This window comes from Fukomys damarensis, unplaced genomic scaffold (assembly GCF_012274545.1).
Source record: "Fukomys damarensis isolate Sample0158 unplaced genomic scaffold, DMR_v1.0_HiC HiC_scaffold_39, whole genome shotgun sequence".
Classification (NCBI taxonomy): domain Eukaryota; kingdom Metazoa; phylum Chordata; class Mammalia; order Rodentia; family Bathyergidae; genus Fukomys; species Fukomys damarensis.
In genome coordinates, this window is record NW_022900951.1 from 59,385,819 (window position 1) to 59,403,572 (window position 17,754).

Sequence of the window (17,754 nt, forward strand, 5' to 3'; positions counted from 1 at the left end):
TCCTGTATCAGTTAGGTCTGGGGCGTTTCAGTCAATGAGACATAATGGAAGAAGCAGGGAACACAGTAGGCACCAGAAATTTGGGGACAAACCAGAGGTCAGACCAGATAAGCAGTGGAGTCAAAATGGAGGGAAGGGCTCTGGGGCTGTAAGTTGGTTCGGGGCCATCCCAGTACTGAAGGGCTTAACTCTGGAGGTGCCAACGTCCTACAGTTGGGGCTGATACCTGTTGCCAGTAACGGGGAGGTTGGTCTGGTAGCAGAATGCTCAATACATCTAGGCCAAATCATCTGGCTCAGCCCCTTCCCATGGGTGGAGTTTTGGCAGGTCTTTGCCTGTTTGGATGGGCCCTTGTGGTGACCAGAAATGGGTTTTCTCAGCCCAGGGTATGGACAAAGAACTAGCTGTAATCCTGCGTATACATAAGGGGACTTATCTAGGTGCCTGGGGCTTTCTGTCATAACCTGAAATCCTGTCACACTTTCTGGACTAAGGTTTTGTTTTGTTTTTAATAAGGCTTGTGGGGGCCATTTTATCTTATAAAGGGTTTTGAGTTTCCCTGAAGTAAGTTTATTACCAGACTCTCAAATAAATTCCTTCTTAAAGTCTTTTTTTAAATGATCATGATCACTGAGGAGTTTTTACTATGGTACCCACCCATAGTTTTTCCTGCCACAGAAATGAACAACAAAGACATCAATCACTTTGTCACCGGCCAGTCTCCTTGCAAAGATAGTTCAAGCCCTTCTTAACATCAGCAGGCCAGTGATCTTGGCTATTATTGCAGTGCTGCCCTAAAGCCATATGAGGTGGTCCTGCACCCATGGTTTGAGACTCCACACTCGCTTTGGCCCTGTGCACCCCAACCAGAGTCAGGAATGTGCTGTCTGTCTCATTCACACACAAGTACTCACAGATTCATTCAAACAAATACTCTCACCCATCAACATTGATGACCAAACCTGCCTTCCAGTGGCCTAAAGTGTCCCAGTTTCATTGCAGTCTTGCAGCTAGGCAGGGAGCATAGAGAGGGTGATCAAATCTGTTTTGGAGACTCCTCCTTAGATCTCCTCAAAGTGGGGCTCCTCAACCTTACCATGATTCAGATGTCTGACAAATGTCATTTGGTATTCTCCATGTGAGCCCTCCTCAGGCAGCCAGCTGGGGTATCTCATCCAGTCCTACAGGGAGACTGCACACAACAGGAAATATTCTGTTGGTGCGCGCTCAGCAGGAGCTCATTGTCTGGCCAGCTGAGCTCCCCTGCTCTCCCCATGGAGTAGGCAATCAGCCACAAGTGACTGCGCTGGGCCCCAGAGCTTTCAGGCCAATGCACCAAATGAAGCAGGAAACAGTGAGGACGCCAGCACAGACAACTTTTTAACATGAAGATAGGAACAAAATGTTGCTTTTAATGATGCTGGTGGCTTAGAGAGTGACTCCTGTCAGTCTTGAGAGCCCCAAATAGTTTGTACACCTTTATATACCTCTTCTTATGTATAGGAGGCTTATTTCCATTGGCCTTTCCTTGGAAATATAGCAAGCAGGATTTATACAAAGCAGCACAGTGGGGGTTGGGAGCAGAGTTCTGGCAGGACTTTCTGAGTCTGTTACACTTCTTTGGTGAAAGATTATAGTTGTCATGGCTACTCAGATACATTCTACAAAGAACATAGTTACGTAGTTAACCCATAGTCGCCTAAAACACAGTTAACCCATAGTTTCCCAATTACATATGAAGGGGTTATCTCCTCTCTCACAAAGAAAATGAAGGATAGTTTCCAGAATTGACTTCCACAGTCAACAGTTGGTAAGTGACCTTGATCCAGTGCTGTCTGCCACTGGTGGGGATGCCATTGTAGTAAAGGGCTTGGTGTTTGAACCTGGGTCCCAGAGCAGCTTCTTGACTAAAGTCAAGCTCAACAGTCAAATTACTAGTGTGTAAGAGTAAAGGACAGTGATGGGAGACAGACAGCTATTGAAAAGCAGGCTGGAAGTTCTGCTAAGGAGCTGGAACTGGTGAACTCAGACCTGACTCCTGAGGTCAGAGGCCAGGTTCAGCCTGAATTACACAGGACTGGAAAATCACATGGGTGCCCTGCCCACACGGTATGCAGTTGTCTACATCTAGCACCGTTCTGGGGGCAGACTGCCACCTTAGACTTCCAGTATGAGCAGAGATATGCTTGGTTTGAGTTCTGTGCATTATTCTTAGGCTGTAGAAAAGAGCCTGTGTTCAAAGCAATAACAAACTTCTGTTTTCTTTTGTGTTGTTTTCCTCCTTCTGTTCATCCCCTCCATTTTATTCCATTATTTACCCCTTTTCCTTTTATTAATGTGTGTGAGAATTCTCTCGTTGCTTTTTATTCCTTCCTTTTAATCCATATTTTTCACCTGATTTCTTTCAGTTGTTTTTATCCTATTTTTCTTTTCTTTCTTCTCTTCTATTTCCATTGGTCCCTCTAACTTTTTCTCTAATAACAGTGATAGAATTCTTTGTCATTCTCATTTCTCACAACTGATTTTATACCCAATTTTTGCAGTTATTCACATCTAAATATAGAATATACCTCTGCCACAATAAGGATACTTTGCCCTTTTCCTATTTGTTCTTTCCCATACCACATAGCAGATTTTTTTAAATGCTTGTTTTTCTTTTCTCTCCTCCTCTCCTCAGCATTATCTGGTCCCCAAGCCCTGGGCTTTAGATAATTGACTCTATAATGTTACTGTTAAATTATTTTTAAAAAAATCATTAGAGGAGACATAGCTATTATTTAGTGCATATTATCTGTAGGTCAATACTTGGGCTGTTATGATGCTTATACTGTAACTGTGGAGTTTTTTTCTCTAGGCTAAATGAGATCCAAAATTGGGTCTTATAGTATGTTCTTAACTTTCCATGATAAATACCACTGTAAATAGCTTGTATATGATGTCATTGCATAGGAATACTGCTGACTCAGTGGGCAATTTATGCCAGAGAATCTGCCTGTTAATTGTACCATCAAACCCAGTGAGAATGCCAGCAGAATTCCTAACCCAAGAACTTGAAGTGGATCAGACTCTGAAAGCTTTCCTGCAAATCTGGTAGAAAGAAGTCCCAAGTCTGAGTTAGCTTCAGTATTGCAGTGGGAGATTCAGAGGTGGTACTGGGGTGTGAGCACTCAGACTCTCTGACAAAGAAGCAACCTGTGAATCACATATGCACTATCTCATCAGAATACTTAAATCTTTTCTCATCGGATATTTATGGGTTTGAGTTTTTGTTTCTTGATTTATTTAGTAATGTGGCGTTATGCTCCGGTATGGTTTTTCTGTGTTTATTAGGTTTTGTTTTTTTCTTTCATTGGCTGTGATATGAGTGTCTCCATTGTCTCAACTCCCTATCTAGTTTGTTCATCTCAAATTCCCAAAGCAATACTATTACCATATTTCTTTATACTTTCTTCAAATGCATAAATTACTCCCAAATTTTTAATTTACCATAACTTGCTTCCTTTTGTGTGTGTGTGTGTGTTATACCAGGGATCAAACTCAGGACCTTGCACTTTCAAGGCAGGCATGATGCCAATGAGCTAAATTCCTAGCCGCATAATTATCCTAAGTCACTCCTATCATCTCTAATATTAACCCTCAATCTTCCCCACTGTAAACCTTTGGCTCTTCCATATCTCACCTTCCCTATTATCCTACTTATCAGCAGGTTTTGACAAATCAGGTAGCTTCCCTCAGTCACAAACTAAACCTCATTCCTCCCATACATCACCTTTGCCCTACAAATATCTTCTGAAAATTCTCAATATGAACCCTTCAACTCAACTAAAACTACTCCAATAGAATCAGACACCGAATCAAATTTTTCTGCACCTCTATCATTATCCCTTCAAACTTCACCCTTAGCATCTTAAGCTCCTCATCCAACCACTTTCCCTTTTCTTCCCTGTACTTCACTTACCTCATTACAGAACAACTACAAATAATAAAGATCATAGTATGCCTAGAGGATAGAGAAAGGAAGTGTAACTGCAAGGACTATTATATATAGGTGTAATATGATTCAATCTATTGATGCTTTTAGACCAGAAGTGAATACCGAGACTTCTGGGAAGATGATGGAGTGGTCAGAAACAACAAATCAGCCTCTTCAAGATTCAGATTCCAGACACTGGAAAATAACAACTTGCCGAAGAAAAGAAAGAGTAGGATCTGAAGGGAAAATTGGAGCCTACAGAGAAATTGAAGAGACACCATACAACACAGAAAAAGGGGAAATCTGCACTTTTCCCTTGGCTCCTGATTGATGGCATAAGAAAGGAATATGGAATCTACAGAGACACAGTGAAAGCAGCTGATCCCAGAGTTCTTTAGGGTTAAATGCACCAATGGATGAGTGACTCCAGTCAGCTGATGAGTGACTCCAGTCCAAGCATCTATCATATCTCCTAGAGATTATGCCATTTTATGGACACCAATTCATGGAGAGGCCAACTGAGCCTGGGACTCAGAGCAGCCACAGGTTGGCTCCATCTCAGGGCTCTCAGTGTTAAACTTCCACAGTGAAAGGGTGAGTGACAACCACAGGAGATGTCTGTGGTCAGGGAGCTACGGTCAGTCTACCAAGTGACAGACAGAGTATTATAAACTGAATGACTCAGGCCACAACTTTACAAGTAGAGGGCATATTAAACCTCAATTTATGGGGATTTAAAATTGCCAGAACTAGCACCCTACCTAATTCTACTGTGAGCTTGTGAAAATTATCCAGCACAGATCTGGGCTTTGACTGCCGCCCTTGTCTACCAGCAAGAGCAGAGTTGTGCCTTGAATTGGACATTGTCACAAAACAGTAGATTCTTACAGTAGTAGCTTAAAATCAGAGGAATTTTTAAAAATTTGCTTTTCTTTTTTTTTGATTGATTGTTTTTGTGTGTGAACATTGTTTTTAGGTTTCTCTTTTGTTTTGTTTCCTCATACTTTTCTTCCCTCCTGTCTTCTTCAACAGTTTCCTGAGGCTTAGGTAATATTTTTTTGTCCTTCAGCTTGGCCTCTAATCTATTTTTCTTCTTTCATTTCTGTATTTTTTTGTCTTCTCCCTTTTAGATTTTCTCCCCTCAGGGTAAAATCACTGTATTGAGTGGATAGTTACTATATATTATTTTCTGATGTAAAGGTGGCAAATTATTAAATTATTACTTAGCAAAGTTTTTCATTTTCTGGTCCATGCTTCAGGCTACTGTTAGTACTGATTGTATTACTTTAGCCAAGGTGATGTATTTTTGTGATCAATTGATCTTCCTCATATGCCAATACCTATATTGTCTTGTAAACAATACTACAACCTTTTACCAAATAATTGGGTGCTAGGAAAAACAGACTGCAAAATTTTACCCCTAATAAACAGAAGAGCCAGGATCCTGGGACAGATTCAAATGCCAAAAGCCTGCTACAACTAGAAAATATCTTTGAAAAGTAATCATTTTTGGCTGGGAAATTTATAAGCCTCAAGACAAGAAAAAAATATGGAAGCAAGATGGACACAAACATTCCCAGCTCACCTAAGGCAAATCCAGGGGGAATGAAAGTGGAAAAAAATAACCAACAAAATCCATTGAGCTGAATTTTCTGAAATGGTAGTCAGAGAATTAACAAAACAGATGAATAAGTCTCTTGACAAAAACAAAACAAATAATTACACAATTGAGATGATGAGCATAATGGAGGAAATGGTTAGTGAATCTAGAGTAGACACAAATAACATAAATAGAAGAGCTTAGGAAAGACATGGAAACCATGAATGTCTACCATAGGAACAAATTGAATTCCATAAAGCAGATTCAAATAATTATCCAGAAGATTAAAAATTTTATTGAAATTATACACAGCATAATCAATCAATGTGAAGACAGAATGTAAGATCTAGAAGACAGGGTTACAACTGGTGATAATCAAATGAAAGATTTCTTAAAATACAAAGGAACCATTAAAAATCAATCCAATGTCAGCGAGATGATGCAAAGAGAACTAATCTAAGATTAATTGGAATTAATGAAAAATAAAGCACAAAGGGCATAAAAAACCTATTTACAGAAGTAATATCAGAAAACTTTCCAAGCACGGAAAAGTAACTTAACATACAGATAAGTGAGGCATATAGAACCCAAAATAGCTATGATCATGAAAAAAAATACACCAAGCCATATAACAGTTAAGATTCCAGTCATTCAACACAAGAACAAAATATTAAAATCTGTTAGAGAAAGGAAACCAATCAATATAGAGGAAAACCATCAGAATCACAGCAGACTTTTTATCACAAAACCTTAAGTCAAGGAGAGCTTGGAGTGAAGTATTTCAAGCTCAAAACAAAACAAAACAACAACAAAAACCCATCCAACCCAAACTGATGCACCCTGAAATATTATCTTTCAAAATTGATGGAAAAATAAAATTTCCCATTATAAAATACATGTGAAAAATTTCATGACCATTAAACCTGCACTACAAAAACTTCTGAAGGATATTCTAGAAAGAGATAATGAAGAGAAAACTGCCAAGAATCCCAATAGAATGAATCCACCAGGTAAGGTAAACAATTAAATAAAAAACAAAGAAATGGATATCTACAGTTTTCCACCAAACAACAATAGAATACATTTTCCTCCCAGCAGCACATGGGACTTCCTATGAGTACATACTAGCTCATAGAACATGCTTATATAGATGCAGAAGAATTGAAATTATCCCATGCATATTATCAGATCATAGTTCAATGAGTCTAAAAGTCAACAGTAAAATAAACCACAAAAACTAGATAAAGATATGGAAATTAAATAAGACCCTCCTGAATAACCAATGGGACACAAGTGAAATTAAAGGACGAATTAGTTTCTGCAACTGATGAGAATGCCAATATTACATACCAGAACTTCTGGGGTGTTATGGAAACAGTTTATAGCAGGTGAATTTCCACTTCAGAAAAACAGAGTGAGCAGAAATAATGTAATGTTGACCCTCAAGTTTCTAGAAAAGGAAAAACAAGCTAAACCCAAAGCCTTTACAAGGAAGGAACTTATAAAGATCAAAGAAAAAATTAATGCAACTGAGATTAATAAAATGCAAAAATCAATAGGAGCTCATTATTTGAAAGATTAAATAAAATAGGCAAACTCCCAGCCAACTTCATCAAAAAAGGAAAGACTTGAATTGATGCAATTAGAAAAGAACAGGTGAAAGCACAACAGATTTTGCACAAATCCATAAGAAAAGCCTTTAATAAGATGGAAAATCCTGAAGAAATTGGTAGATTTCTAGATACATATAAATTACAAAAGCTGAATCAAGAAGATATAAAAATTCTAAATAATCTAATATCTGTCAATGAAATAGAATAAAAAACTACCAACAAAGAAAACCCCAGATCTTGATTGATTCACTACTGAAATCCAAAAGAAATTTAGAGAAGATCTAATGCCACTACTCCTCAAACTCTTTAATAAAAATAAAAAGGAAGCAATATTCCCAAACTCATTCCTGGCAGCAAACATTACCCTGATACCCAAATCAAAAAAAGATGCAATAAAAAAGTGATCTAAAGGCCAATCTCTTTAATGAACCTAGATGCAAAAATCCTCAATAAGATACTGGCATATAGAATTTAGCAAATCACCAAAAATATTATACACTATAACCAAATAAAATTCATCACATGGATGCAGGGATGTTTCAATATGCACAAATCAATAAATGTACAATACCACATTAACAGAACCAAGGTCAAAAACCACATGATCATCTCAACAAGCACAGAAAAAGCATTTGACAAGCTCCAATACCCATTCATGAAAGAAACCCTAAAGAAAATTGCAATAGAAGGTCCTTATCTTAATCTGATAAATGCCATCGATGACAAACCATTATGAAATAGTCAAAAACTCAAAACTCTCGCTTTAAAATCAGAACAAGAATTCCCACTGTCACTATCCTTGTTCAACATAATTCTGAAAACATTAGCCACAATTAGAAAAGAAAAAGGAAAAAATATTTTGATAGGAAAGAAATAAGTTAAATTATTATTTGTTGTGACATAATACACTACACAGATCTCCAAATCTCCTAGATTAAATAACCAAATTCAGCAGTGTAGCAGGATACAAAATCAACAGTCAAAAATAAATAGCATTGCTATACCTAATAACAAACTCATTGAGAGAGAAATTAGGAAAACACTTTTTTAGGGCATTTGAGGTAAAAGATCACATTGTCTGCTAATAGGGTTGACTTCTTCCTTCCTTATTTGTATCCTCATTTTTTTTCTCTTGCCTAATTGCTCTTGCTAATATTTCAAGTACTATATTAAACAGGAGTGGTGACAGTGAACACCTGTTTCTCATTTCTGATTGTACAGGAAATCCTTTCAGCTTTTCCCCTTTCAGTATTACGTTGTCCTTGCCTATGAAACTGTCATATATATTCTTTATTATATTAAAGTATTGGATGAAGATAGGAAAAAACTTTCAGAGACAAAATTTGATAGTAAAGAAAGGAGAAATCAGGCTTGTGTATTTGTTGTATAAAGTTCTTCAGTGCTGTATATAAGTAACACTTCAATGTGCTATATAGGTTTTAACAAGAGGTAAACTTGTCTAGATTGTATTAACTTAATAGCAGTTAAGTCATTAAGCAGTTAATTTCTTTCATAGCCATGTGTTTTAAAGGGTCTAGGATTAATAGTGACAGCAATAGGGACAGCTACCGTAGTATTAAATTTGAAAACTTTTGACAATACAGCAGAAAACACTACTTTTCTTCTATTCCTGAAAAGCTCAACATATTTTATCATTAAGAGTTTTATATTTGTCACCTTTGCATTACTACAGTGAAACACTTAAAGCAGCTACCCTTATAAAGAGATTTACATAGCACACAGTTTTTGAGAATTCAGGGCATAGATGGATGAGAGCTGTTGAGGGCTCTGACATATCATGCCAGATGGTAATGGTGAGATTCCTTGAAAAAGCAAGATTACATATAGACATAAGAATCACATTTAGGTGGAGCTATCCTTGCTGCTTTTATAACCCTCTTTTGACAATTATCAAGGGGTCCCATTGTCACTGGATAGCATGGGCTCTTACTTTTACTAATAATGAAAATTAAATCTAAGTAAAAATTTTCAAGAAAAACTTTAAGTGAAGGTAGAAAAGGACTCCAGCTTGGTAGCTGAGGAGGCACACTGTGACAAAGGGGTTCAGACTGGCCCACCACAAAGGCAGGTGGCCAGCCTTTAAGGATTAACTGACAGATTGTGGGGTCTGGCTGGTCAGTACCTCAGCCATGGTTCCATAGCTCTGGAATCCTAAAGGATGCAGGTGGTCTCATTTACAGGTGATCGAAGGTTCAGGACCATGACTAGAGACTTCCCTGGCATAGTTGATTGTCCCAGGAAATTTCGATGCTGGTGTCAATCTTGGAGGGAATGAAATCTTGTAAATTTAGGGATAAGCAAACTTCTTTTACCAACTTTTAGACAGATATCTCATAAATAATTAACTTATCTAATTTAGAGCTGAGAATTGATTTGACCTAAGATTTACTGTAACAAAGAATACAAAATTAAAGTCAAAATTGGTTTTGCTTTTAGTTACTTTTTGGACATCTGTAGGCCCAAGTGAAGAGTCACGGTGAGGCAGGAGATCAGGGTATAGCAAACTGGCTGTACAAGTGGGTGTGACTTGTCAGTCACAGAGAACCAGGAGATAAGTACATAAGCTCTGCATCTGGAGCAAATCATAAAGTGTTATCTTCAATTCTTGCAAGAACTCAAACAGGTTTTGGAAAAGATGGCCTAGATCTGATGTCAGCCTGAGGCGTGGGGGATACAAAAGACAGCCACTATTAAGCTCGTGGCTACTATGTTCTCTCCTTCATAGTGTTCTGCTCTAACCCTATGGAGTGTACTTTTCCTAGTTTTGTCTCAAACTTTCTCTGCAGAACATGTTTCTTTTCCTAGCTTTAATAAATATAAAACCTTGCTATCTTTTGTACTTGTCTAATTCTTTATTCAGGACAAAAAGAATCTAGAAGACACCTCTAGAAGGTATCTCCAGCATCTCAGAAAACAGTAACAATGGTTAATAGAAAAACAATGGTTTTAGAGCCAGGCTTGGTGGCTCATGCCTGTAATCCCAGCACTCGGGAGGCTGAGGCAGGAGAATTGTTGTGAGTTCAAGACCAGCCTGGGCTACATAGTGAGTTCTAGGTCGGTCTCAACAACAACAACAACAAAAAAAAAAAAAAAAAAAAAAAAAAAAAAAAAAAAACAATGGTTTTTAAATCCCAGGAGAAAACACGTCATACTTTAATGACCAGCAGGTAAGGGCCTAGGATTCTGCCTCTTTCCCCATCCCTGTGATGGTCCCTTACTATGTTAGTGTTACTGGGAATCTGGGTCCTAACAAGCGAGATCTCAAGTTACGTTTATGTGATTAACTGGATATTTTAAGAAACATCCTTTTGCTCCTCTGTCATTATTCTTGTACTAATTAAATGGGCTGTGCTTACCTACTTCAGAGAGAAGTAGATCCCTATTTAGTCATTAGGTGGATATATCCATTTAGCTTGTTTTGAGAATGTGACTTTTTTCCAACCCCTCACCAATGGTCCTTACTTTATGTGGTTCCTGAACCTTTCAACTTAGAAATGTTACATTTTCTTGAGCTAAAGTGTAAAACCACAAGCTAGTGTGATCTTATCCGTAGACCAAGCTATCTTAGATTATCTCCTACTGTTATAATCTACACAATTATGAAATTGTTAGTCTTTACATTCTTTGCATTCTAAGTATAAACTTACAGCTTCTAATTTATGCAATGGATTTCCTTTATAGACAACATTGCATCTAATACTAATAGTGGGAGGAGGGTCATTTTTACATGACTTCAGTTAAAGGCAGCATCTTGTTTTTTAAAAAATCGTCTTCATTAAAAGTATGGTAAATAAACCTTTGGAAATAGCTGGAGACTCCTATAATTAAAATCAGAAGAAAAACTGCTTGAAGATTTCAATTTCTTACTTCAATGGCATGACCTATTAGAATACAAAAACACTAGCAATAAACTGAAATGTCAGGATATGTATGAAACACATTTCTCTGGTCACGTACAACATGACAACATAGGCTATTGTCAGTATACTTCCACCATTCCTTCTCTTTTCCATCTATCCTCAGCCCTAAACAGCAATTAATCTATCTTCCACCTCTATAGCTACGTATGTCCAAGAATGGAAGCATACATGGACTTTTGTGACTGGCTTCTTTAACATCACGTTTACAAGGTTAATGCTGTAGTGGGTGTCAGAACTTCGTATCTTTATATTATCAGATAATACACCTAGAACTTCTGAGTCATATAGTAACAACTTTTTTGAGAATGATTTCCAAATCAATTGCACCACTTTTATGTTCCCACCAGTAATGTATGAACATTATAATTTCTTCCCAATCTTGCTGTGATTTAAATTATAGCCATCCAGTGAGTGTGATGTGCTATTTTACTACTCTTTGGTTGGCATTTCCCTAATGTTTAACGATGTTGAACATCTTTCCATGCGTTTATCAGCCGTTTGCATATCTTCTTTGGAGAGTTTCTAATCAGATCCTCGTCCTAGTTTCTAACTGGATTATCACCTTTTACTACTGAATTATGATTATATTTATGTATTCCTGATACAGCCCCCGTTAGGATGTACGATTTACAAATATTTTCTCCCATTCTAAAAGTTGCTCTTTTACTTTGACATCATTTGAACTACAAATGTTAATTTTGATGTTCAATTTATCAATTTTCTCTTTGTGTTGGTGTCACATCCAAGAAACCACTGCCTAACCCATGGTTATGAAGGTTTACTGTTTTTTTCTAAGAGTTTTGAAATTTTAGTTCTTAAAGTATATGATCTACATTGAGTTAACTTTTGTAAGTGGTATGAAATCCAACTTGATTATTATACATGTATATAAACAGTTGTCCAAAGCATTTGTTGGAGATTAAATCATTTTGGTAATCTTGTCAGAAATCAACTCTCCATAAATGTGAAAGTCTACTTCTGGACTCTCAATTGTATTCCACTTACATGTATTTCCATTCTTATGCTAAGGCCACAGGTATCTTGATTACTGCATTTCTGGAGTTAAGTTTTGCAATTAGGAAGCAAGGGTCATCCAAATTTATTTTTATTTCTTAATTTCCCTGGCTAGAACATTTAGAAAAGTACCAAATAAAATTGGTAAGAGCAACATTCCTGTCCCATTCTTGATTTAGGAGTTCAGTAGTTTTTCATAATTAAGTATGATGTTAAACTGATTTTGCCATTACCTTTCAAGTTATGTTACAACAAAATAGTAAGTGAATACACTGTATTACATTCAAAATACTCAGAGTACAAGATATCTGAGAAATATTTACATGTCTAGTTTATTAGGCATTTTTTCATCATGTAAAAGTTCCATTTTACCAACTGTTTTTTCTGAATTTATTGAAATGATCATATGGTTTTGTCATTTATTCTATTAATAGTATACTATATTGATTTCTCTGAATGTTACATTAACTTTGCATTTCTGAGATAAATTCCACTTGGTCATACTGTACAATCCTTTTTAAATGTTGTAGGACTCACTTTGCTACTATTTTGTTGAGGATTGCTGCATGACTCTTGTTTCCTTATGTTGTCTTTGGCTGTGATATCAGAATAATACTGGCCTCACAATGCGTTGTGAAGCACTTCTTTCTCTCTCTTACTAATCTTTCCGTAAATGTTTGGAAGAATTCAGGGGTAATGCCATCTAGGCCTGGGGTTTTCTTTGTGAGTTCTCATTAATAAAATGATCTCTTTACTTGTTATAGATCTATTTGAAGTGTATAATTTTTCTGGAGTCAGTTTTGACAGTTTGTGTCCATGAATTTGTTGATTTAATCTAATTTGTTGACACTAACTTATTCACAATATTCCTTTACAGTGGTTATAACATTCACAAACTGGTCATTAAAATATGACATCTTAATGCTAAATGAAATCACTACAATCTGCCCACATTATGAGTTCTGCATATTATTACTTTCTGTCTGAAAAAAATGCCAAATTTTCACATTTTGAATAAGGCTATAAGGTCATACTTCCAGAATATCTATTAATTATCTGTATTTAGAGTGTGTAAATGTTAAAATGTTAGTTTTCCCTGGCATTGCAGAAAAGAGTTGTTTAAATTGGACACCGATTTCTAGTCAGAAAGGCATAATGTTTATTTAGTAATGATTATCCAGACATGTTGTCATAAACATTAAAACTGTGGTAAGAGCTACCTTGACTGAGTTGTTCTGTCCTAGGCAGTTTTAACCAGCTTATTTGACTTAATATTATCATTTACTATAAAAAATGTATATACTCAAAGATGGGAAACAATGGAATTTTCTATAATTTAAGAAAACTACAATTCCAAGAATATTTAAATACTTTCAACTACTAACTTAAAACAGAATGTACTGTAATAATGTTCCAAGGAAAGAAAACTATGAATATCCAATGGCAAAAGTTGATACTCACTGACATATATTCAGCAAATAGGAAGGATGGGAGCAAGATAGCAATATAAACAAAATGATTTAGAAATAAGGAACCATACAATCTTAAATACTTTGCTATCTTCACATCTTCACAAACCGGGCTTTGTCCACAATGATGGGAAAGACAAAATACTTAAGGTATATGAAAGTGTAAATTCCTGCAGAGGAAAAGTAAATGACTATCTTGACCTTATTCATGTACAAATGCTTAAAGGCTTCTCTTTAATTCTCACGCGTGACCCTCAGACTTGTGCTCTTCAAAAATTTTCAAATGAGTCCATCTGCTCACCAAGATATTTCTATGTTAAGAAACTTCAGTAAGGCACCTGGTCCAGTTAAAAACTGATCCCAAATTACCTTGGTTTCAAGTTAATTTTTGTAAACTGGAATTCTCTTTAGGAGGAAAGTACATTTTTTGGGGTTCAAAATAAAGGAATTTACAGTAAGAATAAAACCCTATCACCTTGCCCAATTTTTAGAGCTCAAATTCCAAAACTGTAGCTTATTATTCCCAATACATTAACAAAATCGTTCCAACACTTATTTTAAAATGTATGCACATTATCCTTTTGTGTATGTAATGCTGTAATGTAAAATCAATTCATTATAATTACATGCCCTTTTTCTTGGCATTTCCTATGAGTGAATCATCCTAGGAAGCTTTTCTTTCAACTTAATGTATTATTTCCCTGTGTAGAATTACCTTAATATAATGTGGTTTTAAGAGAAATGTCTTTGTGACTCAGCTACAATGCTTACAATAACTGTTTCCAGGTAATTTACTTTCTTATGAGCTGAAAATGCTGGTTAATGACCACAATGGACTAGGGACATGCAATCACACAAAATTAAATCAGCTTCAAACTCTTAGTGGTTGGGTGTGGTGGCACGTGCCTGTAATCTCAGCACTTAGGAGGCTGAGGCAGGAGGATCACTGCAAGTTCAAGGCCAGAATGAACTACACAGCAAGATCCTGTCTTAACTCCTACCTCCAAAAAAATCTTAGTGGAAAAATTATCCACAACCTGAAAACATTCCTACCCTCTTGGACTAAATGTTTCTCACCTCACAAAATAACTTTCTTTGAATGCTGCTTTTAATACTTCAAAAGGAGTTATTACTAATGATTAATATTCATGCAATTAAGCTAAATTATTTCCATCAGCATCATTGGAAATGTGTAGAAAAAATTAACAGAGATACAAAATTTCTGTCTAGGTTGTAACCACATTTCCAGTAATGTAGCTAATTTATTTAAAGGAATTGGTGTTTTCCCCCTTTAGAACAGCAACAATTATCTACTACTTCAGGTTAAAAACATCAAAGAAAAAAAAAAAACCCAAGCTTTTTTTTGTAGTTCATTATGCATCTCAATGTTCATTTCAACTGTAAAAATCAAGATCCTCCATCATTTCCTCTGGCTGAAATCACTTACTTCTGACTATGAAATACTAGTGGCCCAAGTTACTAAACTGTCTTGATAGACAAATTGAGATATTTATTCACCAATGTCAACAACACAGAACAAAGCATATTAATCTTTTATACTAAATTATCATTAAAAGCACATTAAAATCATAAACCAATAAAATAATTAATTAGAACCTTTCCTGAGATATAAAATTTCATTATATATAGTTATAAGACCATTTGCAAGACACACAAGTTTTTCAAACTGAACAATTACTACCCAACAAATTAAGGCAAATTCACACTAGAAAAGAGAGGAACTTTTTTCTTTTAAATTTTGAGAGGTAGGGTCGTCTTGCTACGTTGCTCAGACTGGCCTTAACTGCTGGGCTTAAGTGATCGTCCTGCCTCAGTTTCCGGAGAAGTTGGAGCTACAGGTGTATACACCATCACACTTTATTTTTTTTTTGAGACAGAGTCTCTCTGTGTAGGCTAGGCTGGTCTCAAACTCACGGCGATCCTCCTACCTCAGACTCCCAAGTGGTGGGATTACTGATGATGCCACCATGCCTGGCAAGAATAATTTCCTAAGTGAACATCTATCATCATTTTAATAATTATTTCCAACAGATAAAATATTTTCCCCCAGTAAAGCTTGATTAAATTGTTTGGGCTCCTTCTTATATTAGGCTTAAAACGTCAATATAGATTGAGAGTCCTGGAGATAGATAGATAGATAGATAGATAGATAGATAGATAGATAGATAGATATAAAATTTTCTATTTACCAAAGGTATTTAATTTAATAATTTTTAAATGGATAGTTATTTATTCACACACATGTGCATGTACACAACACACTATGTATTTGTTTGTTAATATAACTTTAGATAGCAAAAGGAGTGTGTTTTAGGTGGAAACAGCAAAGGCTATTAATATCCTAAGCTTTTTCGATCACTCCCAGTATAGCAACTGTCAAATCATATTAAGGTTTATAAGTGTTTAAAGTACAATGCATAAATTTTAGTTCAAGACAAAAACATTGCCACATTTGGGGGGAGAATGAAATTCCAATTCCTAGGTGTGTTATTATGTTAAAGATTAATATTCTACACACAAACATGAGAATTCAAGTTTTTCTTTTAAAATGTACAGTACAAAGAAAGTTGAAATTCCAAAACTTGAATTATAGGTATCTATTAAGATATCCAAACTATAAATGGATGTCTATTTCTCACAAGTTCTAATTATATTTATAAACTAATTTCCACATTAATGAAGTATTTTGATTGGAAGAGGAGAAAAGAAAAGAGAACCTACATTGCCTCTCTTCTATAATTTCAAGAAAAAGATACTTTTTTCCAAACTGTGACCACAAAGGTTTTAGAAATAAAAATCTGGAATCTAATCTGATATATCTGATTACGGATGTCAGGCCTCAAAAAGAGTTATGAGGGGCCAGGGATTTAGCTCAGTGTTTCTGGTGACTGCCTCGCAAGCACAAGGACCTGAGTTCGATCCTGGTACCAAAGGAAAAAAAAAGAGTTATGAGGTAAACTAAAATGTTAACACAAAAATTATGCATTGAGCATATCTGCAGAAGTAATAAGAAATAATCTGGGATAAATACAGATACCACATTGAATAGAGTGAAAGATGTTAAACTCAAATCCTCCTTTAAGTAAATCTTATACATTATTTAAAGGATTATAGAAAATGGAAATGTGTGATTTTTGTTTTAATTAACAATTCTGCTTCATCAGTGAATTGTACTTGAAGTGCAGTCCAAAGATTGAAAAGAAAATATTTCTTATGAATTAGCAGGAACAGTTTCCACAGCCTTTCACACTGTTGACAATTTCTTCCTGTAGTTTCTTCCTTTCCTCCTCTTTGGACACATTTTCTTTCTTTGTGTCCCACTTACGGTTATCATGGTTCTGCACATGGCTACTCTGTGTGTGCCACATTTCTGAATAGATACTGCCAGAGTTAGCAAGCAAACCATAGTGGGTACCACGTTCAGCTACTTTACCCTAAAAAGCAAATATAAGAGAATTACAGAGATAGGTCATTTAATAAGTAGTATAATTAAAAATATATCATCATTTATAATTAGGGATTACATTCATTAAAATACCTCTCAATTCTTCATCCAGAATTAAGTGGGAAAAAAATGAAGAAAATTTTTCTTCATTGTTAAGCTACTCAGTCCCAGTGAACAAAATTCCACACCATTACCATCACTTAAATAAAATGCAACTTTATTCTCATTTTTATTTTTCATTTTGAAATATGCTTTATATTTCATTTTGAAGAGCAGAAAGGGAAAGTTTAAAATGTGATATTTTCTGCAATCAGCAAATATTCTAATCAAAGGCATTATTACTCATACAGGAATTTAAAGGATTTAAAAATAATATCCTGAATCCTTATGTGTACTTTGAAATAAAAGATTTCAAGAAAATAAAGTTTACTTTTTTCAATAGCTATTTTTTTTAACCATGACTATTAAGCAATGTTGGACAGATTTGGTAGATTCTAAACTCTGATGTACAATTAATTTGTCTCTTGACAAATTGACAGCTACTTTTAAACATGTTGGGAGACAAAGGAATTTTGTTATTTTTACTGGTACTCCTAGGTGATAGGATCTTTACAAATATATCCTTAAGCAAAATAACTAAAATTTGTCAGTGCCCATGCCTGAGTACTATATCGACAT

The 17,754-nt window shown here is 35.6% G+C and overlaps 1 protein-coding gene across 2 annotated transcripts in view; it reads right to left on the reverse strand.

Moving 5' to 3' along the window:
• Positions 1 to 15,821: 15,821 nt before the first annotated feature.
• The window catches only part of Abcb7 (ATP binding cassette subfamily B member 7), a 145,564-nt gene continuing 143,631 nt past the window's right edge, over positions 15,822 to 17,754 (reverse strand). The window contains exon 16 of one of the 2 annotated variants that reach the window (XM_010631249.3): positions 15,822 to 17,065. In XM_010631249.3, the coding sequence (XP_010629551.1) occupies positions 16,850 to 17,065 (216 nt within the window). In that variant the 3' untranslated portion in view covers positions 15,822 to 16,849. The remainder of the gene's footprint in view (positions 17,066 to 17,754) is intronic. The other variant, XM_010631242.3, reaches the window with a different exon arrangement.